Here is a 24,153-nt window from a genome sequence, read left to right as displayed (position 1 = left end):
CAAATACTTAACAACTTCCCAAATACACTGCTTGGTCTCTATTTAGTGTCTCTGTCAGTGGCTTACTTAGGGAAAATCTTACAAATGCTGACCCAGGGAACCCCCACTACCACCTCTTACTTCATCATTTTTTACCTGGACTATTGCAGTGGACTGCTCACTAGATTCTCTGCCCATAACCCAACTCTCTGCTGCTGCTGCTGCTGTAAAATGTGTAAATCATTTCTCCAATCTATCAGGCTTATGTTCAAAATCCTTCAATATTGGAGGCAACAATGCCAAATGGTATGATAGAAGGATCATAGGACATTTCATTTTCTTCTTTAATCCTTCCTGCATTTTCTATAACGTATATGTAAAGCCTAAAATAAAAAGCTGATTTTTAAAAACAATTTCAACAGCTTATGAATATTTATTAGGTCACTTATTCACTCATTCATCCAGCAAAACAACAAGGCCGTGCACCTAGCCCTGGATGCCCATTTGGGAAAATAAAGCCCAGCCCACCAGCCCAGCCTCCTCAGGAAGCCACTGCCTTCCTGACCAGTCTTGATTGCCCATCCCCTTCACTCACCCCTCACAGTTCAGCAAGACTGATTACTTGCAGTCCACTGAGTATAAGCTGGAGTTTGATACCCCGTATTTTCTCATCTCCTGTTCCTTTTGCCTGAAATGCTCTCTCTTCGTCTCTCTACCAGATGAACCCTCTTCTGCTTCCCAGTAGAGTTGCCATTGCTTCCTCTGGAAGCCTGAGTTCTCTGGAAGGCTGCTGTATTCTCCTCACTGTTCCTGGAGCACATCCCTTTGTGGGGGAGCACATCCCCACAGCACTTAGCAGCATGCATTGTGGCTAGAGGTTTACAGAACTGAGTCTGTGATGGACAGTGACCTCTCTGAAGTCTTAAACTGCATCCCTCCTGCCTTTGGATATCCAATCCACCCCCATAATATCTGTCACCAGCACCCTCAGGGGAAAAATAAAGTAAGACAAAGTAAACCAAACCACTTTAAAAACTAACATATGAAATAAAAATAACTAATGGAGTCGTCATGTTTTTCAGTCATGCCTGAAATTCATCCAAAGGTCACACGCCACTTTGGAGCTGCTATTGGTAAATAGCTTAAACTGAATAGAAAACTGGTCTGACGTTTCAGCTCTTAAATTATAAGAGATTCTAGAAATATGGTTATCTTCATATAAGTAGCTTAAAATGAATTTTTAAAATTTGAACCCATTTTCAAATGGGTAAATGGATTCAGAAAAAGGTATTTTTTAAATGACGGACAGCGTTATGGACTGAATTGAGACCCCAAAGTTCCTATGTTGAAGCCCTAACCCCCAATGTGACTGCATTCGAAGATGACCTTTAAGGGGGTGAGTAAGGTTAAATGAGGTCACAAGGGTGGGGCCCTAATCTAATGGGACTGATAGCCTTATAAGAAGAAGAAGAGACCCCAAGCGTACGTACACACAAAGGACACGTGAGAACACAGTGAGGATGCAGCCATTTGCAAGCCCGGAAGGAAGAGACACCTCCCAGAAACTAACCCTGCTAGCGCCTTGATCGTGGACTTCCAGCTTTCAGAACTATAAGGAAATAAATTTCTGTTGTTTAAACCCCCCGTTCTGCGGTGTCCTGTTGTGGCAGCCTGAGCAGACTAACACAGACAGGGTAATGAAACAGATATTAGGAAATGCACAGGATGGTCCTATAACCTTGAGTAAATCCCACTTAGTTGCCTGAACTATAAAATATAAAACCTGATGGGCTTCACTATGGTGACAATTTAAAAATGTAGGTGAAAAGAATCTGAAATGTATAAACTGTTACACCAAGAGATGCCTTTGCAGTTTCCAAGGACAGGGACCACCATTTCTTGAGCACCTGCTGTGTGTCACACACCCTCCTCTCTCTGACAAAGCCCACCACTATCCCCGCGGGGTGATGTTCTTCAACCTTAGGAGCAAGGAAAAATGGTGTATTTTACCAAAAGAATCAACTACTGCTTACAAAGAGGTATAAAAAGTCCATGGAACTTAAAGGGTAAGACGGCAGCAATCGTTACAATAATTTATCTTCCCAAAGTTTATACTCAAACAACAGAATCTCTTTTTTTCCATTAACATTTTACTTTACTACAGAATGAAGGTGTATCCTCAAAGGAGACTAAACTTTGTTATAACTTTAATACCAGCATATATAAGCTGTGAGCATCAGAGGGCTAATTCAGGCCTGAGAATGACCATGTGAAAAGAGTTGTTGGGAACAAGACTAATTCTTTCCATAGACATTAAAACGTTTCAAGCAAAAATATAGTAAAGCTTGTGTGAAGTAAAAGGAGCCATGTAACTCTACTGGTCCACACAGTCTTAGAAAATATATTATTTCAGTATTTTGTATCCTAAACGAATAAATTAACCATGGAAAATGGTAATTCAACAGAAAGAGTTATAGACTTGGCTACAACTTGAGTTTTATGTAAACTTCCTACTCTACATCTCAAAATATTTTTAGAAGGCAATATTTCAACTTTCCTTTAAATATTAAAAATGTGAGGGGCCAGCCTCTCACATTTTGTGAGTGGCATAGCAGTTAAGTTTTCGTACTCCACTTTGGCAGCCTGGGGTTTGCCGGTTCACATCCTGGGCGTGGACCTAGCACCACTTATCAAGCCTTGCTGTGGCGGGCATCCTACATATAAAATAGAGGAAGATGGGCACAGATGTTAGCTCAGAGTTAATCTTCCTCAAAAAAAAAAAAAGAGGAGAGGTAATCCAGGTACCATATTTACTAATACTTAACTATCCTCTGAACCTACGGGAAATAAAATACGCTGCTTCCATAAATTACTAATTATTTTCATTTTGGGGTATGCCTCTCTTTCTCATTAATAAAAAATGAATGCCACCTAGGTATTTGAACAGGTATCTGAAGTTATGTCCATTCCACAGGGATGGAATAAAATCTATTTAAAAAATAACAATTTATTTCTTCAAAATATATCATAATATATTTCTTCAAAGCCTTACAAAATATTCACTAACATATTAGCTTGATATAGTTATAAAAGTTACAAACAGAAGTTGTAATGAGCCTAGTGATTGAATCAGAGTCACTTTAATGACATGTCATTAGATATTAAAGATCAATAAAACTGTCAAGTGTTAACTGTTTTTTATCATAAAGAAAAATTGCTTTCCAATTTCTTTCTAAGGATGACACCATTTCTGAACATTATATATTAAAACAAAAGTCTAATAAAGCTGAATCCTCAAGAAACAGCCTAGTACATGAAGCAGTCTAATTTGTAAGTTCTCTGCTTCTCTACCATCCTCAATAAGTTTTGAGATTTTTCACTCCAAAACATTTAGAATTCATCCTTGTGTTTTTCAAATGAGCTCTTCAGTCAAAAAGGATTAAAACATATAAAACCACCACAAAGAAAAGCCTACCATGAAATCACAATGGTTTTTCAGGCTCCTTTTTTTGCCAAGCGCTACCTGTTCACTGTAGGAAACTGCCCTATGTACATGAAATGTAGTATAGGCCCTAAAACATCCTTTCATCTGGCCCAAGGCCCCAGAGTTAAAGTCCCTTCTTGCTATGTCAGGGGCTGTGTTGGGAGTTTTACACTTTCACAGGAAGGCTGTCAAAATCTGCCAACTCCGGCTCTCTTGATAAGGGGAAAAGTCAGCACAGGCCAGCAAGGGTGCCAGTGGAATGCTCTTTGTATATTTCTCCAGCACTTTCTAACAATAAAAAAAAAGCATTTATTTGAGTTAATAATATCATTTAATATACCGTGGATGGGCTGAACTGTCAGTTACTCATGCCTTGTGTTTCACGCTAGATAAGGCTGGCTTGGCTTGGCTTTCACTCATCTCCCATGGAGGAAGCCCTCCTGGGTGTTTTAATGCAGAAAATGGGAAGAAGCCGGAAAATGAATGAGCGATTTTAGAGAACTTTGGCGAAAGATTATGCCTGGGGGCAGTGCCAGAGTTGGTGGTGGTGGAAGACCCTTGGAAAGCATGAAAACTCTAGTGTAGGAGAGAGACGGGACCAACACAACTTGTAAAAGTGGAGGCTGCTGGAAGGAAACAGGAAGTAGGAAGCAAGGAGGAAACAAGAAGCCAAGACTGAAGCTTACTGAAAACAAAATTGTTTCTCATGATGGAGGGAGAGAGGGAAGCAGGGATTCAGTTCTCATTCTAAAATAAAGAGTTCACTGTGCCCAACCAGCAAAATAAACACAACCATTCTCACCTTTGTGCCAATTCCCAGCATAAGCCAATGGCGTTTACAATTAAGTAGGCAACAAATCTCCTCATTCAGTAAATACTTATTGATTTTTTACCCTTCACCAGTTCTAAGGGAGCAGGTCATACCAGATTTGGTCCTTTATAGTTGAGATGGATCATTGTTTGCTGTTTGATTTCCTGAAATATTCCCATTTTGAAGGTACTGGTACAGTAGGTATTTTTGTAATATAAGTGAATTTGAATATAAGTGAATTTCATTTTGTTTAAGGATTTTTCAAAATAAATATCTACTACCCATTGAAATAAACAGAGACAGGGTTGTAACAAAATTAGGTTTTGGAATTGCTACAAAAGTCTACCACAAAAACATTCACTGGAGTATTCCCATAAAACTGAAAAATCTAGAAGCCCTGAATGTTTCTTATAAAATGCAAAATCTACAAGTAACCTAAATGCCCAGCAACTAAGCAATGACTAAATTATGGTACAGCCACACAATGTAATATTCTTTATTCACCCAAAGTCATAATCATAAAGTAAAAATGGCAGCAAGGAAGTATTTGCAATATGATATCAAGTAGGAATTATATATAGATAATGTGTATACATGTGAACAGAGGACACAGAAATAATTATCCCAAAATAAAAACTTCCTCTGGGGGCGTAGCGAAGCTGTGCTTCATCGACGGGAAAGCAGGGAGGCAATGAGAACACGAAGAGGCTGAATTCCATAGTGAGAGTGGAAAGACTATTCGTTCTCTGGCCTGGGATGAAGAATCTGTCCCCTCTTCCCACCAGCGAGGGGAGGCCCCAGGGGCAAGAAGAGGAGGGCGGTGGGGCTGCAGGCTCTACCTTGTAGTAGTCATACAGCAGGCCAAGGGCAGCAGCACTGTCCTCGTCACCATTAATGCTCATCATCGCCTTAGTGGCCGCCGTCAGGGGATTCTCCAAATATGACTTCCAGGCTTCATCCTCACTGGTGTAGGCTCTTCGAGTATTGAATGGAGGGTCACTGGGCATAGGCACTAAGGCCACCAGTCGTTTATTACTGTGAAAGCAAGAGAAATGTGGGGTTCATTATCAAAGAAATATTCCTCTTCCCACTAAAAATATGCATATTACATGATTAATTTGTACTTCCCCAGGATGGAGAAGGGAAGATTATAACTAAAGTGACCGCCACAGTGCATTTATAAAGCCATTGATTTATTTTTTCACTGTCTATGAGAAGTAATAATGATCTTTATAAGGCTGTATAAGTTGTGTAAGCTGGTCCTCTTCACACTGGTTTTCCACATCCAATCATTCTAGGAGCCAAATCATTTTATTTAATTATTCTTCATTAAAGAATATTAAAATAAAACACTGTGAGGGAGCAAGTTTCATTTAACTCTCTGAGTTCTAATTATAAATATATGCAATATATTAAATGTAATCAATACATTAATGAATATTAAAAACTATTTCATCTAGTTTAATCTATACTAGAAATTGCTGGTGAATTATAGACCAATCCAAGTCTCTTAATTAAAAAAGGAAATATAAGCTACTTTGCAAACAAGATATTTTACAGATACACTGCATAATAAGGATACGAAGCAACAGTAACGAGACTGACTCTATATATGAATCCTGTGTTGTCATAGGATCCTATTATACTTAAATGATATAAAAGCTATAGGTTATAAAAATTATCATGGAGAGTGAGGAGTAAATCTGGAGAATTTTCAGAAAGGGGTTGGAGTCAGTTATCAATCCTAATCAAGCCAAACTTGGATAAAGCAGAAACTCATAAAAAAGGCAATTTCTTAAGGAGGATGTGATAATAACTCAAATACCCAAAAGCATGACAGTCCTCAGCAGCAACCCAGACTTGTTCATTGAAATGGAACCAAAATGGAACAACGAGACATTGTGTTTTAATAACACTTATGTTGACTCATAGTAACATGACATGTACAAGTGGCAGGGCTGGTGAAGGCAATACCCATATTAATCAATGCAAATTCAGTCACCAAGGTCCTTCTGATGGTCATTCAGTTCTGAAACAGGTCCCATTTTGCTAACACTCCTACAGGACCTTCCAATGGTAGATGGGCTCTCACTCACTTTGTGATAGAGAACTGGGATGAACTCTCAGCAAAGACTATTGAGGGCCCATCATGTGCTGTCATGGTGCCATGCATTGGTATAAGGTCAGAAAATGACATTGACATGGGTAAGATATATTTGCGGATGGGGGTGGGAAATTCACATTTAGCAGAGTGGAATTCTAGGCTAGATGGTCTCCAGGCCCCTGATCTGAACTCTCTGCCAGTAGTTTGGTGGCACTGATTGGGAAGAGAGAGAATAATGACCCAATTGCAAATGAATTGGATTAAAAGGGTATAATCAAGTTTCTGGAAGTAAATGAGAAAAACTCTGGTGGAAGGGCTTACTAACCATTAGGCAGTATGGTGACATGCAGTAGCACAGGCCCCGGAAGTGAGTCCTTGCTCACTACTTTCAGTGGTAGAAACTGTCTGCACTTCAGTTTCTTCAGCCTTAAATAAGGATAGCAATGCCCACCCTACCTACCTGACAAGGTGATTGTGAGAATTAAATAAAATAACAGATGAAATAGAGTTCAGTAAACTGCACATGCTATACAAATAAGACGTGTTACTATCACTGCACAGTTCATTGTTTCCATAAAGCTTGTGGGTACACCAATTTTTGGTAAAGTTGACTATAATTTAAAAGTGCTAAAGATAATCATTAAAGGGAAACTGAAGTTGCTAATTTAGCAATATTCCATAAGCACTTATTGAAAGCTCAATAGATGCTAGGCATCATGCTAGTTGTTGAGGATACAGAGGTGCATCCTCACTGTCCTGTGGCCCATGTAGCTTGCAGTCCAGTGGGGGAGATGTGGTGCCACTATTACAGGGGCAATAAATGCGAGAAAGGGAAATGGATGCTGTCATGGGGGTATATGACAGAGGAGACGAACTTAATCCGAGGATCAAGGAGGAACCAACATTTCCACAAAGACGTGAAGGATAGGCAGGAATGTGCTAGTCAATGTTGAAATGAGCAGAAGTGGGAAATATTTTTTATCATGAAGAATATTTTGGTAATGCAGAATAATGGAATTTTTGACAAAAGGTGCACATTTGTATTCATTTTGGAGTCAGCTAGAGAAATTTATATATTTTGATCTAACAGTAAAATAGCATTTCTGTGTTGGAAAACTCACTAATCATAATGGATAGGGTTGGATTTGGAGATAGAAATGCTGGCGGACTCCTAAGAGTCTATGAGGGGAAGAAATGAGGCCTCTGGGGAAGACCAAGAAGGCAGAGGAGGCGGCTCATGTTGCAGCAATGCCACCACTACCCCTTCCACGGTCGTTCAGGTGGGACCACTCTGGGTGCCTGATCTGCAGCATGCACTTACGGGGTGAAATAGAGGATTCTGAACTCTAATTGTTGCCACTGAGGGCCCAGGCATCATGCACACTTCCTAAAATGCTCAGTCCTTCAAGAAGGAATGAAGACCTTCAACGTTATCTGCAGGGACCCCGCCATCAAAAAAGATGAGGATTTTATCCTCTTTCATGCCTGAAAAAAGCACATATTGCTGGTGGACAGGGAGTGTTAATTACAACGCTGGCTAATTTCCAAAAGTTTAGCAGGAAGCGCCAGTCCAAAGGATAAGAGCCAACTCTAGATTTATACTAAGTGGTGTCCTGATTCACTGGAGAGATTTTTCCTTGAGTCTTCCTTCCTAAAGCCCCTACGCCTTCCTGCTGAGTCTCCCAGCTTGATGATTTCAGCCGTTCCCAGCACAAATGTTCACTCATAAATTTAGACTCATCAGCCTTTCCTCTGTGATGAAATGGTTGATGAATCCTTACGTGATCACTGTAAAGAAAAATTCCAAAAAAGCACAACTTTACTAGCCATTTCTTTTCACATTTTTGATGGCCAAAGGAGCCTTTTATGCTCTTCCCTTTAACTGCATAATGACTTCGTTTTTTTCTTCATAGATTATAATCTCTCCGGTACAGAGCACTGTTGAATAAAGCTTGGTTTCATAAAAACAGAATAATCTCTCTGGTACACTGAGCAAAAATGTAGGCTTATAAAGAAAGGAAAATTTCACAGGGTAGCTTTTACCAAACTTCGGAACGCTTTCTCAAACTCAGTTTCATTCTTGGTCTTTTGGAATGACACTTCTAATTCTGCTCTGGTCAACTTTTTAAACATCCTTTGCATAGCTTTAGGTATTTCAGGTTCTGGGTAGCCTCCAACACAGAACTGTAAACAGCAACTGTCAACTTGATCCTTGGTCCTTCTTTAGAGAAAAGTTTAGATTAGGACCTGAGCATTCATAGCAAGGCTAAGGCCCTGTTCGATCACACATACAGTAGTCCTCTCTTAGCTGCGGTTTCACTTTCTGTGGTTTCAGTTACCCACAGTCAACCACAGTATGAAAATATTAAATGGAAAATTCCAGAAATAAACAATTCATAAGTACTAAATTGCGCGCTGCTCTGAGTAGCAGGATGAAATCTCACCCATCATGCTCTGTCCCGCCCAGGAAGTGAATCATCCCTTTGTCCAGCATATCCACACTGTATACGCTACCAGCCCCTTAGTCACCCAGCAGTCACCTCAGCTACCAGATCAACTGTCGTGATAGCGGTTTGGTGTAGGGTCCAGTACTAACTTTGGCTTCAGGCTGAAGGTCTCAGAACATATCCCCCATGGATAAGAGGGGACTACTGTCTAACTATTTTTTTCTCTAATTTGTTTTCTTTAACCCACTTCTTCATTTTGTGGATGTTGGGGGGAAACTGAGAAATGAGTCATCCGCTGAAGTAGCGAAAGAGGTGGAGCAGCTACGCCATTGAGATCATAACTAACAAGTCAAGAAAAGCTCCAGATCACTCTGCCAGAGGCAACCTACCATCCCCCCGCGCGTATTAACAAGAGTCTAAAGCAGGAATGTTTTGCTGGGGAGAAGCACACGAAACTTAGCACATAACTTCTTCATCTCCCAAAAATATGTGTAGTAACAGTGAACAAATCTAACTATAAATCCACTTCACTCGGAATCACAAAATAAAAACTAGGACAGTAAAGTATTCATACAAATTATCATTTTCAATCTATTTCTCATCATCTATTTCTAAGTTCTAGAAGGGCATCGGTTTTTGATTTTAGGGCTTTTTTTGGTTTTGGGTTTTTTGCGGGGGAGTTGTCTGGGAGGAGGGTTGTTTGGGAGTTGAATAAACCTCAGTTTTAATCTCAATTCTGTCAATTACTGAATTTAGATGAGTTACTTTCCATCTTTGAGCTTCCATTTCTTTGTCTGTATCATGATATCAATCTTACAGAGTTGTTCTAAAGGAGAAACTCGGATATTTACATACGAAGTGTCTGGTACATTACAGATCTTCAATAAATAATATTGGAAGTATTATTTCCATTTAGAACTGATTCTACTAATGACCTCTGCTCAAAATCCAATAGACTGTTCTCAGTTCTTACTCTTATTCTTGGCTTTTCTTGGCCATTTCTCATTTCTGTAAAATCTTGCTTTACCTGGCTTCCAAGACATCATACGAAGGTGATTTTCTCCTGTAGCCAATCATTCTTTCCTAGTTCCCATTCTACTGTATTCTCCTCTTATTCCTCTAACTCTGATCCTTCCTGAGCCCTGTGCTCTACTCTCTCCATTGCTGATCCATACGGTTTTCATTGATCCTTTACCTTAATGACTAACAGATGTGTATTGCCTGAGAGTCAGTTCTGCATTTCTATGTAGATGCCCTGTTGTCAACTTAAACTCAATGAATCCAAAACTAAGCTAATTATGGTTTCTCAGTTGGGCAGTCCTAACCATCATCTGTCTCCGGCCATCCAGAACCAAAACTTATGTACTGGTTGAAAATATATACTCTGGAGCCAGACTGCCTGAATGCAAATCCTGGCTGCACCACTTACTAGCTGTATAACCCTGGAAAAGGCAGTTAACCTTTCTGTGCATCAGTTTCCTCATCTGTAAAATTGAGATGTACCCTAAATGAGGTAGAATAATAATATCCACTCCTTAGTATTTTTGTCAGAATTAAATACTGCCACTGACACTGTAAAGCTGCAAACGTCAGCTATTATTATTTCTCTTTGTTCCTTAATGGTGTCAGTCACTGTATCTATTATCACAGCTTTAGTCTTATTTCTTTATGTCTCCAATTAGTCTCTCTAGCCTTCAACTTTCCCCTCTTTAATCCATATTGAAGCCTGTGAATGATCTTCATAGAACATAATTTTCAAGGGTGTACAGATTCTTTACTACCTACAATATCAAGTCCAAAATCCTCTGATATTTAAGATTCTCTATTATCAGGCCCCTACCTACTTCTGAAAATTCATTTCTTTCTATCTGCTTAATATAAGGAATTATGCCATTTCTCTGCAGCTCCCTAAAGATGCCCATTCCTACTTCCATGTCTTTGCTCAGTCTGTTCCTCTGCCCGAAATTCCCTTCCTGCTTCTATCTAAATTTGACTCTTATCAAAGACCAGCTGCAACAGCCCATCTTCCAGAAAATCTTCCCTGATTTTCCCTGTTTTAGCCCTTAAGGGCGTCCCTTTACTAAGAACTCCTACAGCATGTATATTATTTACTCCATAATCTATTATGTAATTTTTCCTATGAAAGGATACTGACTACGCAAACTGCCTTTCAGCTGTCAGATCCACCAACTACACCAAGAAAGTGACATCCATTAAACAAAAGACCCAATAGTCCCCATACAAAGTCCACAGCCTCTGTCCTGCACCACTTTCCCTGACCCACCTTGGATTGCCAACCTGCCTAGTTTTACTCAAAGATCTGGGAATCCTTTTCTCCAGCTTTGTCACTGGCTTTCTTCTAGAAGCACCAATCCCAACCCCATTCCTAACTCACCTAGACACCTAGATAAGCCCTAAGCACTTACATCTTAAAAGGCATCTAACACAGAGCTTTAAAAATGATTATTTGTATTGCAGAAAGTGACCCAGAGGAGATGGTCCTAGATTCAAATCCTGGCCCTGCCACTTATCAGCTCTACTACATAAGACAAGTTATTTAACCTGTCTGGTCTCAGCTTTCTCATGTGTGAAGCACTTGTTGCATAAATTAAATGAAAGTAACATATGTGATCTTCCTAGCAGAGCACCAGGCACATAGTAGCGCCCTCTAACTGGGCCACTATGAAGATTAGAGAAGAGCAAGATAAATCACATCAGAAAGCCGAACATCTGATCTTCAGCCACCACCACACCCCACTTAAATCCTAGCCTGTCCTCAGCTTTTCCTATCTCAGTTGATGGCCACTCCATCCTTCCAGTTGCAATACTTGTAGACATCCTTGATTCTTCATTTTCTTACATCCACTTCATTAGAAAATCCTCTTGATTCCACCTTCAAAATACATCCAATCTGACCCACTTCTCATCATTCCACTGCAAGCATCGTGGTCCAAGCCACCATCATCTCGTACTTGGATAATTGCAGCTGTCTCTGTGGTAGCCAGCCTCCCAATGATCCTTACCTCCTAGAATTCACGCCCTTGGGTGTCCCCTCCCACACTGTACCAGAGTTGATTTGTATGACCAATAGCATATGGCAAAAGTGATAGCATATCACTTCCAAAATTAGATAATGAAAGTCTGCAGCTTCCATCCTGGTCTCTGTCTCTCTTTCTCTGTCTCTCTCTCTCTCTCTGTCTCTATCTCTCTGTCTCTCTCTGTCTCTCTGTCTCTCTCTCTCTGTGTCTCTCTCTCTCTCCCTCCCTCCCTCCCTCCCCTCTCTCATTTCTTGCTCTAGGGAAAGTAAACTGTCATAATGTGATGAGGAACTGAACTGAAGCCTTGACCAACAGCCTGTAAGGAACCAAGGACCATGAATAATCATGTAAGCGAGCTTAGTGGATTCTCCAGCCAGAGTCAAGTCTTAATATCAGTTACAGCCCCAGATGACAACTTGAATGCAACCCTATGAGAGACTCTTGAGCCAGAACCATCCAGCTAAGCTGCTCCCAGATTCTTGACCATCAGAAACTGTATGAAATAATAAATGTTTGCTGTTTTAGCTGCTAAGTTTTGAGAAAATATGTCACACAGCAATAGATAACTAATACAGTCTCCTTGCTTTTACCATTCCTTTGGTCTATTCCCTCCAGCCTGCTCATCCCGTAGGACTCACCATTTACCTTAGAAGTCAAGGTCCTCACAATGGTCTACCAGGCCCTGCAGGATCTTGCCTCCCTTACTTCTCCAACCTTCTCTCCTGACAGTCTCCTTGTCACTCATTCTGATCTTGCTGCACTGGTCACCATGTCTCCATCTTAGGGCCTTGACTCCAGCTGTTTCATCTTCCTGGAATGTTCTTCCCTCAAATACCCATGGCTAACTCTCTCATCTCCTCTAAGAATCTGCCCAAATCTCACCACAATGAGACTTACCCTGACCACCCTATTTAATGCAGAGACCTGCCTCCACCTACCCTGGAACTTCCAATTCCTCTCTCTAACCTACCCAGCTCTCTGCTCTTTCTTCCTAGAAGCCACCATCTCCTAACATACAATACAGCTCACTTACTTATTATGTTCATTGTGCATTGTCTGTCTACCTCCATGAGAATGTCCACTCCACAAGAGCTGGGATTCTTTATTTTGTTCAGGGATATATCATAAGCGCTTTGAATCATGCCTGCCATATAACTGGCACTCAATTTACATTACTGAAGGAGTGAATAAAAGTTCAGTTGAGGAATTGAAGTATACGCTGGGATTTCAAGTACTATGAAGGGAATAGGGGAGCTATATTCTTCACAAAATTAATTTATAGCTTATTTGTAAAGTTGGTTGTGAGCTATAAAGTGCTATACAAATGTAAGTCACCTTAATTTTAGGAAGGATAATTGTAAATTTAACAAGCATCGATCCTATTTGAACTAACTTTCTCTCCCCTCCTAATTCTCACCTTCAAATTGAGCAAAATGAGGATTCATTCTTCTGTTCTCCTTAAAGGCGAGCTATAGCACTAGGAAACCAAGAATGATTACATGCAGACCAGAGGCAAAACAAGGGAAATACTGAAATCCAATCAGCAAAGATCTGGCATTCATGACCCTTTCTCCCACCTGTTGTCCGTCATTCCCAACATTGACTTGAGTTGGGGGCAAAATAATTTTTTCCACCCAGGACAAGCCACTTCCCTTTCACTAAGAAGAAATGAAGCTTTTACATAATTCTCAGGATTTCATGCTATGTCCTCTGCCTCAATTCCCTCTCTCTGCCCCATCTTCTCTCTCTCTCTCTCTGTCTCTCTCCCTCTCTATCTCTCTCTCTCTCACACACACACGCATGCACGTGCACGCACACATACACAGCTTTTATTTTGAGATTGCGTGAATTCTATTCCCCAAATAGAATATCTCATCTTACACTGAGTCTTCAGCACTTGGGGCTGAGTCTTCATCCACTTCAATTTCTTGTAGCTGATTTACTGTATCTGATCACTGACATATAATCATTTCAGCTTCCAACAAAAAAAATTTTACCATATTCAGACACTAAACTTAAGTTTCAAGAACTGACATTCTTTCTTTTGGAATCTTGGCACTTTTCCAGTTAACACAATAAGACTTTCAAATGGAAACTAATGAACCAATCATCCTACCGAGGGCTAATGTCACAATTTAAATGCCAACGATGTTAGTCATTTCACTGCTGGCTACTTTCAGTAATATCCCTGCTTTTGGTGCTTGCTAGAGGCAAATCACAAGAGATAACAGATACTTTCCATGTTAAACAAGGGTTGAAATTTATTAGGAAGTTTCTACACTGAAGACTTGTCCTTAATGACTCTAACCTCTTGGCCTTGACCTAATCTGTGTAAGAGTCAAGGGAAATGAAATGAATCCACAGCCTAGGGTGATACTGATAATTTTTACATTGAAGATGGTTATTTTTGAGAAAGAAAAGTTTCAACTAACTCAGTGAAAATATTTTGATGCCCTCCACTATGTAAAATGCATAGTTTTTAAAAATAATGAACTGTAAAACAAAACTTATGTCTATTGAAATTAAGACAATTCCACTTTAGATACACTAATTGCAAAATATACTGATCCACTGACTGAAGTGTAATCATTCTCTCTCTCATCGGTGCCCCAGCTTTGCTAGTGCCCTAAGCATGCTCTTAGTCCACTTAGTAAGTCACCAAGGACTGAGAGAATTAGGAATATAATTAAAAAGCTGCAGGAAAGGCACATCAACAAGGACTAAAAATAACCATAAGGAGAAAGATATCAGAATGGAAAGTGGAAGGAAGAGGACAAGAAAAGAATTTTAAAAATGAAGAAAATACATAGAGATCATAATCTATAAAATAACTAAAATTGGTTAATATGCATGTGTGTATGTAAATCAAAATCTGAAATGTTAACACTGATTATAGGTGAATTTTTATTTGCTTCTTTCTACTTTTTCCCTTTTCAAATAGTCTTCAATGATAATAAGTCGCACATACTTACTGAGCACCTACCACATGCCAGATAGTGTTCTAAGCCGCTGACATGCGTTAACACATTTATTTCTTACAATAACCTTAAAGTCAGGTATGGCAAACTTGCCCTTTACGCAGGTGAGGACATTGAGCCGAGCATGGTAAGTAACTTGCCTAGAGTCACGTAGCAGTGAGCTTAGATCAGGGCTGCATCCCACAGCCTGAGCATCCTTCTCTGTTGCCAATTCTTCACTATGCTCTATTCTCATAAACAGAAAAAGAAGTTACTTGAAAAGGGGGAACCAGGAAACAGATTGGATACAAAAGGCCAACATGACAGGGGATTTCTTGGATAGAAGTAAATGAGACGATGTCCAAATTCAGAGTTCTAGAGAAATTGTGCAGAGGAAATCTATAAGCTCCTTGGAGATAAAGATAACATGTTTAAATTGTGTGGAATTTAACAATGTGTAGAATTCCAAGGTGCTGACACATTAGGCAGGGTACATACCAAGCAGGCAACACAAATAAATTACGTTGGGGAAGGGTAGCAACTACTCCTCATTCATCTTTAGTTTGAGACAGCCAGAGGCCATTTATTTTTAAATATCCTGTGGAAAAATGTTAAATAATTGACATGATAGAAGTATAAATTAAACAATTAAAAAATATTGAAAACATTACATAGCAATGAAAAATATAATTTTTAAAGGAAAGAATCATTTAAAAACCAAATATGCTTTAAAATTTTTAAAAAAGAATCAGTTCTTTGGAGGAACTTGTGCTCAAATATCTAGCAAAACAAAACAAAACAAAATAAAACACAAAAGCCTCTTAAAAAGCTACAGGACAGACTTCCATCTTAAGATCATTTCACGTATTTATTTCTCTCTCAAAGATTACTTAAAGTGAGAGAAGTAATGATCTGTATAGCCAATGTGGAAACAGAAATTTTGTGCAACTCTAGAAGATAAAAAGCAGAAGAGATTAGAATACAGGAGAAACCAAAGTCAAGAAGGCTGCACCTCAGCTCTGGTGCAGGCAAGGTTAATGCATAAGTGAGCAATGGTTTCCCCACTGAGCCTGGAAAACTCTAACTCAGAGTCTTATTGTCTATGACCAAGCCAGTCTCAGGAAAGTGTACCCAGAGGAACTGGCAACAGCATTCACTTCCTAATTATAGAAGGAATCAGCCTTTGGGAGGTCCCAGGACCAGAGAGCAAAATAACTTAGTAAAATGCCTAGAGTAACTTTAAACTACCAAAAGGAAACAAAGAAAAAAATTCAGCTTAAAACAACAGGAAAATCTTCCAATGTGTCTAACCCCCAGCTTGCCTCCTTGGACCTCATTTGTACCTGTGCAAAAGAATCCTCCAAGGTACCCTCAGCACCTGTGGCCACTCCTTCCACTTAAGAAAACAGCTCACCCTGGCAAGAATGAGCTCCACTCTGCCAACAAAGCCTGCCAGCTCTGAAAGGTGATCAGTCAAACACTTCATTTTTAATAGGAGAGCTAAGAATCACCAGATATTTAAGGAAACCTAACATGAATGAAAGAGAAGCCCAAAGATGAACAAAATAACTTATTGATAGGAAAATAATTAATGTTGGATACAGAAAATAATGTTAAAAAGAAGATACTGCATCTACAAGGCAAGTACAGGCTACTATGAAAAAGAAATAATCACCAAACAAGATACACAATTTCTAAAGTAAAAATAAAATTTTGTATGAGGGTTGAGTAGAAAAGAGAAAAAAAAAGAGAATTAATGATCTGGGAGATCCAAGCAGGGAATTTTTCCAGTTTGTAAAGAAAAAATGGAATTATGAGAAAAAGTTAAAAGGCATGCAGAATAGATGCAGGGGTGTAATGTGCAACTAACAAGAGTTACAGAAGAAAGCAATGAAAAGGATGCAAGGAAAAAATAAACAATCAAAGAAATAATAGAAGAAAATGTCCTCCAGAAGAAGAAAACCTTGAGTCTTGAGAATGAAAGGCCCTCAAGTACTGAAAGGATAATAAAAAGAAACACATCAACCCATGTCCTGGTGAAATGTCTATGTTAAAGATTATGGAAAATGCTACAAACACTTGAAAAAAGCTAAGTAACTTACAACAAAACAAGAAACAGTTAGCCAGTAAACATCTCATCTCCACCACTAAATGCTGCTAGATAAAAGGGATTTATACTTGGAATTCTAATCACAACAAAAGATCAATTAGCATGATGACAAAACAAAGACATGTTTCCATATGAGATGATGGATGTTAACTAAACCACTTGCGGTAATCATTTCACAATATACGTAAATCAAGCCATCATGCATCAAAGTTATCCAGTGATATATGTCAATTATTTCTCAATAAAACTGGAAAAAATGTAAATTTTAAAAAATCAAGATATGTTTGATCATGAAAGGACTCAAAAACTATTCTACTCATCCCTTTTGAAAGAATTATTCCTCAATTCAAAGTAGAAAAAGAGATTCATGAATAGAGAAGAAAAGTGATATAGCAGTCAGGGTATCAAATAAACCAGTAAAATGTTAAATTAATTGTAACCAGGTTCTGGTCATGGAAATTAGATTTATACCTCTAAGAAAGGACTCTTAAAGATAATAGCAAACTAGCATGAAATATCAGAGAGGTGACAGGAGACAAGTTGTTTAAAAAGTATTTTAGGGGGCTGGCCCCGTGGCCGAGTGGTTAAGTTTGCACGCTCCGCTGCAGGCGGCCCAGTGTTTCGTTGGTTCGAATCCTGGGTGCGGACATGGCACTGCTCATCAGACCACGCTGAGGCGGCGTCCCACATGCCACAACTGGAAGGACCCACAATGAAGAATATACAACTATGTACCGGGGGGCTTTGGGGAGAAAAAGGAAAATAAATAAAATCTTAAAAAAAAAAAAAAGTATTTTAGATTTTGCTTTGTATAGAGGAAGAGTAAAGGATAATGATTAATTCCTGGTATTGATAGAAAATACAAGTTTAAATATGTTTATTAAAAATGCAATGGTAGGGGCCGGCCCCATGGCTGAGTGGTTAAATTCACATGCTCTGCTTCAGCAGCCCAGGGTTTCACCGTTTTGGATCCTGAGCACAGCCACGGCACCGCTCATCAAGCCATGCTGAGGTGGTGTCCCACATGCCACAACTAGAGGGACCCACAACTAAAAATATATAATTATGTACCAGGGGGCTTTGGGGAGAAAAAGGAAAAACAAAATCTTAAAAAAAATGCAATGGTAACAATAACTGGGATAAAGATAGAACGCAGAAATTTTAGAGTAGCAATTCTCATAGTACAGTCTACGAACACTCAGAGGTCACTTAGATACTTTCAGGGGTCCATGAAGTCAAAACTATTTTCCGAATAATACTAAGCCATTATTTGCCTTTTTACTATATTGACATTTGCACTGATGGTACAAAATTAATGGTGGGTACTCCACTTATAACAATGGATAGATCATCCAAACAGAAGATCAGTAAGGAAACATTGGACTTAAGCAACACATTAGACCAGATGGATTTAGTGGATATATATAGAACACTTCATCCAAAAACTGCAGAATACACATTCTTTTCAAATGCATATGGAAAATTCTCCAGGATTGATCACATATTAGGCCACAAAACAAGTCTCAATAAATTTAAGAGGACTGAAATAATACCAAGCATCTTTTCTGACCACAAAGGTATGAAACTAGAAATCAACTACAGGAAGAAACTCAGAAAAGCCACAAATATGTGAAGATTAAACAAAATTCTACTGAACAGCAACTGGGTCAATGAAGAAGTCAAAGAAGAAATCAAAAAATACCTAGAGACAAATGAAAATGAAAACACAACATGCCAAAATCTATGGGCTACAGCAAAAGCAGTTCTAAGAGGGACATTTATAGCAACACAGGCCTACCTCAACAAATAAGAAAAATCCCAAATAAACAATCTAACAGTCACATAAAGGAACTGGAAAAAGAAGAAAAAACAAAGCCCTAAATCAATAGAAGGAAGGAAATAATAAAATCAGAGTAGAAATAAATCAAATAGAGACTGAAAAAACAATAGACAAAATCAAAGAAACCAAGAGCTAGTTCTTTGAAAAGATAAACAAAATTGACAAACCTTTAGCTAGACTCACCAAGAAAAAAGAGAGGAGGCTCAAGTAAATAAAATCAGAAATGAAAGAGGAGAAGCTACAATGGAGACTTCAGCAATACAAAAGATTATAAGAGAGTACTACGAAAAGCTAATGGTGGGTAAATGTGCTGGTTCCTGACATGAATCAAGGCAGTAACATAAAACCATACTTGAGTCATTGTATTCTTATCGACACACATTCACAATAAAAACTAAACAAGCAAACAAAAAAAGAAAAACAAAGAATGCTAGTATCATTTCAGAAGCTCCTTGATGAAGTACTATAAAATATTAATTTTGTTAATCTCAAACTGTGGGTACATATCTTCCTAATAATCTGTGTGACAAATTTGGCAGTACATATAAAGCACTTCTACTGCTTACTGAAGAACAATGATTGCCTCGAGAAAATGCAACTGTTTGGTCTGAAACTGCACTAGCTGCTTTTTTCATAGAACTCTACTTATTTATTTACTTTTTTGCTGAGGAAGATTCACCCTAAGCTAACATCTGTTGCCAATCTTCTCCACTTTATATGTGGGTTACCACCACAGCATGGGTGACAAGTGGTATAGGTCTGTGCCCAGGATCCAAACCCACAAACTCTGAAGCAGAATGCATCAAACTCAACCACTATGCCACAGGGACAGCCCCTAGAACCCCCCCTTTACATGAAAGAATGACAGATCGACAAACTACGTATTCAAACTTGGGTGTTTGGCCAACAATTTCTCACATATAAACCAAGTGTGAGTCTATCACTTCAAGAAAAGCAACCGACAGTATTCGTAGCCAATAATAAAATTCGAGCTTTCATTTATTTTTGAAAACTTGCATCTACTACTATTGGCAACTAAAGTATTAACTTAAAAATTTTCTGATGAGATTAGAGGTATAATGGATTTTTTTTTTTTTTTTTTTTTGCTAACATGTCAAGAAATATGTTAACATTTGGAAGATCTCAATAACTCAACCAATATTTCCAAATACCAATGCATGACATTACAAAATCATGCACAGGTGAAGGATACATTCAAAGTACAAGACAGACCTAGGGATTCAATATAAAGAGTACAGAAAGTTCATTGTATGATTTCAGTCTCCACGTTGAAACTAACCTTTAAGAAACTACCGTTTGTTGAATTTTGGTGCAGTATCAAAGAATATTTAGAATTATCTGAAAAGGCTATGAAAATACATTTTTCTTTTCCAACTGTCAGTGGAAGCAGGATTTTTTCCATATACTTCAAGCAAAATAACACTTTGCAACAGATTGAATGAAGCAGATACGTGAATCCAGCAGTCACCTGCTAAGCCAGACATTAAAGAGAATTACAAAAATATACAATACCACTCCTCTCACTAAATTCTTTTGTTGTGGAAAAATTATTTTTCATTTTAAAAATGTTATATTAACATGCAATGGGTTTATAATTATTCTTTTAATTGAATCATAAATAAATATATATTTTTTTATTTCTCAACTTTAATCTCTAATATGATAAATATCAACAGATATATATATATATAACCCACACAAACATAAGCTTTTTAAGGACTTCAATAATTTAAAGGTGTCAAGGGATTCTGAGAACAAAAATTTTGAGAACCACTTTTCTGGAAAATCACTGAGAAAAATAATGGAAAAAGAAATATAGATCAATGAAACAAAAACAAGCAAAAACAAAAATGATGACATAACATGAGAAAAATAAGACCTTACATATCAGCAATTGCAATAAGGGAAAATGAGTTAACTCTATCTTTAAAAGATAGATACTGTCAAAGTGAATTTTAAAAAAAGAAACCAATATTCTTCTTTAAGCATCCATGATACATTAGAAAACTGGCCATGTATCAAGCCATTAAGCAAGACCACCTGTTTCAAAGAACTCTTACAATACAGGCTGAATTTTTTGACCATAACATAATTAAATTTTAAATCAACAACAACAAAAAATGGATTTTAAACACTATTTGTTTAGAAATTATAAAAACTCTTTCAAATATTGATAAGTCAAAAAATAGCTCTTAATGGAATGGTTTTTAAATTAAAACTCAATGATAAAATATATCCTACACGTTGTGGGATATAGATAAATCTGTGCTTAAATGTAAATGTCATAGCTTTAAATGCCTATATTAGAAATGAATAAAAGCTTAAAGAACTAAACATACAATATATTACAATAATAGAATTAACCAAAGAAAGAAGAATATACCAAAGATAAAAATATAAATTAATGAAGTAAAGACATGATTAAAAAAAAGGCAATTTAAGACAAAAATTGGTATTTTGAAATTAGAAAGAAAATTAAACTGGCAAGGATAATCAAATATTAGAAAAGAAAAAGGAGACATAATTTCAGACGCAGCACACATTTTTTGAAAAAGGAAATATTATATATACCTTTTGCTAATAAATTTGAAAACTTAGACAAAATGGTAACATTTCTAGAAAAATAAAAATAATCAAAACTGGTTCAATTATTTGGAAAGAGAGAAACAGTAACTTTCCAGTGGAGAAACCCGGCAGCTGCTACCTTAACCGAGTGATGAAGGTTAACATCAGCAGGGACGTCACGCACACCCTGAGATGCGATGAGAAAGACATCCCATCTCTGTTGTACTGTTTCCAAAAGTCCATCACCCCAGGTTAACCATGAGAAAACCACCAGATAAACCCAAAGGGAAGGGAATTCTACTAAACACCCAACTATGGATGACTATCATATCAATCGTGTTAAAATGAGGAAGTGCGTGAGTAAATAAATAAGCAAACAAGGTCATGAACCAGAAAAACAAGGAAAAATGACAACTTTTGGAGGTGGCACTGTGAGTAATTTGTCTTTACGAGTAATTTTTCTTTAATCTTAGTAACTTTTCTTTAATATTGCTATGTAACTGAATATAAATGGAAGAAAGGACGATCCAGCCGATAGAGAAGTACTGGCCTGAAGCAAGAAGCCTGGAGGAATAAGTCTGGGCATTTTCCTCCGGCTGGCATGCAGAATTCTTGGTTTCCCTTTCTCTGCTCCACACATAAAAGCAGGTCACAGCGACCTTTACACATTTCCCCACCCCAAAGCCTGAGGCTTCTTCTGTGTACCTTTCTCTCCTCACCTATTGGAAGAGCTCCCTTTGATTCCCTTTAAAAATAGATTTCTACTTTGTAAATCCTCCCAGTTTATAACCAAAAGGCCTACCTAGAAGAAAAACGAAACTCAAAAAAGCATCTCATATTTTATGCAACTTAAATTCCAAAGCTACTCAGAGCTGGACAGACTGTATATTTACATATTCGTAAGAAGGCCAATGGAGTGAGGTACAACTTGTTTTTATATTTATGAATAGAATTGTAGCATGTAAGTGCTGCAAGAAGCCTTTGTGATTATCCACTCCAAACTGCTCATTTTACAAGTGGGGAAACTGAGGTCCAGAGAGATCATGCCACTTCCCTAGGACCACGCAGCTGCCTTTGTTGGTATCAAAATGATTAGAGGACACGTTGCTGGAAGACACATATGCTATTGGCTAATCTGTAGTGCTTTGTGGACTCATAAGCACGCTTCTATTTGAGGATAGAATGAAAATGATAGGCATCTTTGGGCAAAAGCTTCCCTCCTCCACCCACACCCCTTACCCTTCATTTCCCCTTCAGTTCATTGAACAAACCTTTACTGAGCTCCTACTGTGCAACAGGCAGCAATTTAGGTGCAGGGGACACAGTGTTGACCAAGGGAGACAAAGGTTCTGCTATTTGTTCATTCATTCATTCATTCATTCATCCGTTCAACTAATCTTATCACCAGAGCCTCCTCCTCTAGAAGCTAACAAAAATCTCATCCCAGTGCTCATACTCGGAGGTCCTCTTTTGTTAATAGGTTCTGATCTTTAGATATATGAGTCCAGGTTTAAAGACGTAACAGAAAATCGTATCATGGAAGGCAGGTATTTACACATACTGGAGACACTTCTACCTATAAATTTTGGAAATTAAGATAACGTTGATTAGAGAGTCTTAACTGACTGCCTACTATGGGCTGGTATTGCTCTTAGTATTGGCATACAATGATGAAAAAGACAGACCAATCTCTGTCCTGGTGAAGCTTTTACAGATGAACACACAACTGCAGATGTGACAAGTGCTAATAAAGAAAACACACAGGGTGCTATCAGAGAATAAGTCCTGGGCATCTTGTGGTGGCCATGAATACCTCATAGACCTCCAACTACAGAAAGCATAATTGATCAAGGGCCCTGCTGCCGGCTCTGAAATCTATCAGGACACTGTGTGAAGGCCACACTCCCTCATGGGCTCCTCCTAGCCACAGACTGCTCATGGCAGGACAACTAGGGCAGGAAATAGGTTAGAGATTCACAAATGTTACATAGGAGGAAATGGGAAAGCCCATATAAAGTCCGTAGTAAACACGTTGATTACACATGATGTCCCTTCTATAAAACAAAATAGGGCAAATAAATGGGCCTTACTATATGACAAACTTGACCTGAGACAAAATGCTGGAAATAATAAAAATCAGTTAAACTTTGGTTTACCTTAGAAATTAGATGGGCTGCTGAGAACACTATCAGGAAAAGAAGAACCAATTACTTGTTTTTCCTCTTCTGGACAATAATCAAAAGTATCAGTTATTCCACTGGCCTTAGATCTGTGCTTGAAGTTAAAAATATTCTAATTTTAAAATTGCATATATTATGTGAATATATATGAATATGCATATGTATACATGCATATATCTTTATACATACATACTCAGGTTGGGGTAGGGTGTGTATGATGTGGGTGAAGGGGAGTAGTGTGGGAGAGAAGAGTCAAGGACAGGAAAAGGGAGGAGAGCACGAACAACGCACTGTGTACAATATGATCACATTTATGCATTTATAAAAATTATCTGTGTATGTAAAATTATATACATGTAAACAATCTTTAAAAGAAGGAAGGAAGAAAGGAGAGAATGAAGAGAGAACGGGATGGAGGGTAGAAGGAAGGAAGGGGATTGAAAGAATTTCTTTTCCAATAAATGATGTTGGGGCAAGCAGTTGAGGTGTTTTATTTCATTCGTGTGCTTGTTTAGTTAGACCCTTACTTGAGACCGTTACAATAAATTCCAGAAAATTTTTAAGTTAAGTTTTCCATCATATACACAAAATAGGAGACTATGGAGATGACTCTTCAC

The 24,153-nt window shown here is 38.2% G+C and overlaps 1 protein-coding gene across 5 annotated transcripts in view; it reads right to left on the bottom strand.

The window, feature by feature from the left end:
* The window catches only part of GRHL2 (grainyhead like transcription factor 2), a 156,794-nt gene that overhangs the window by 105,135 nt on the left and 27,506 nt on the right, over positions 1–24,153 (bottom strand). For all 5 annotated transcript variants that reach the window (XM_008540923.2, XM_008540920.2, XM_008540930.2 and 2 more), the window contains exon 2: positions 5,114–5,309. In XM_008540923.2, coding sequence (XP_008539145.1) covers positions 5,114–5,309 — 196 coding nt within the window. The remainder of the gene's footprint in view (positions 1–5,113; positions 5,310–24,153) is intronic.

The sequence above is a fragment of the Equus przewalskii genome, chromosome 8, assembly GCF_037783145.1.
Source record: "Equus przewalskii isolate Varuska chromosome 8, EquPr2, whole genome shotgun sequence".
Taxonomy (NCBI): Eukaryota; Metazoa; Chordata; class Mammalia; order Perissodactyla; family Equidae; genus Equus; species Equus przewalskii.
This window is presented reverse-complemented; position numbering and strand designations above follow the sequence as displayed.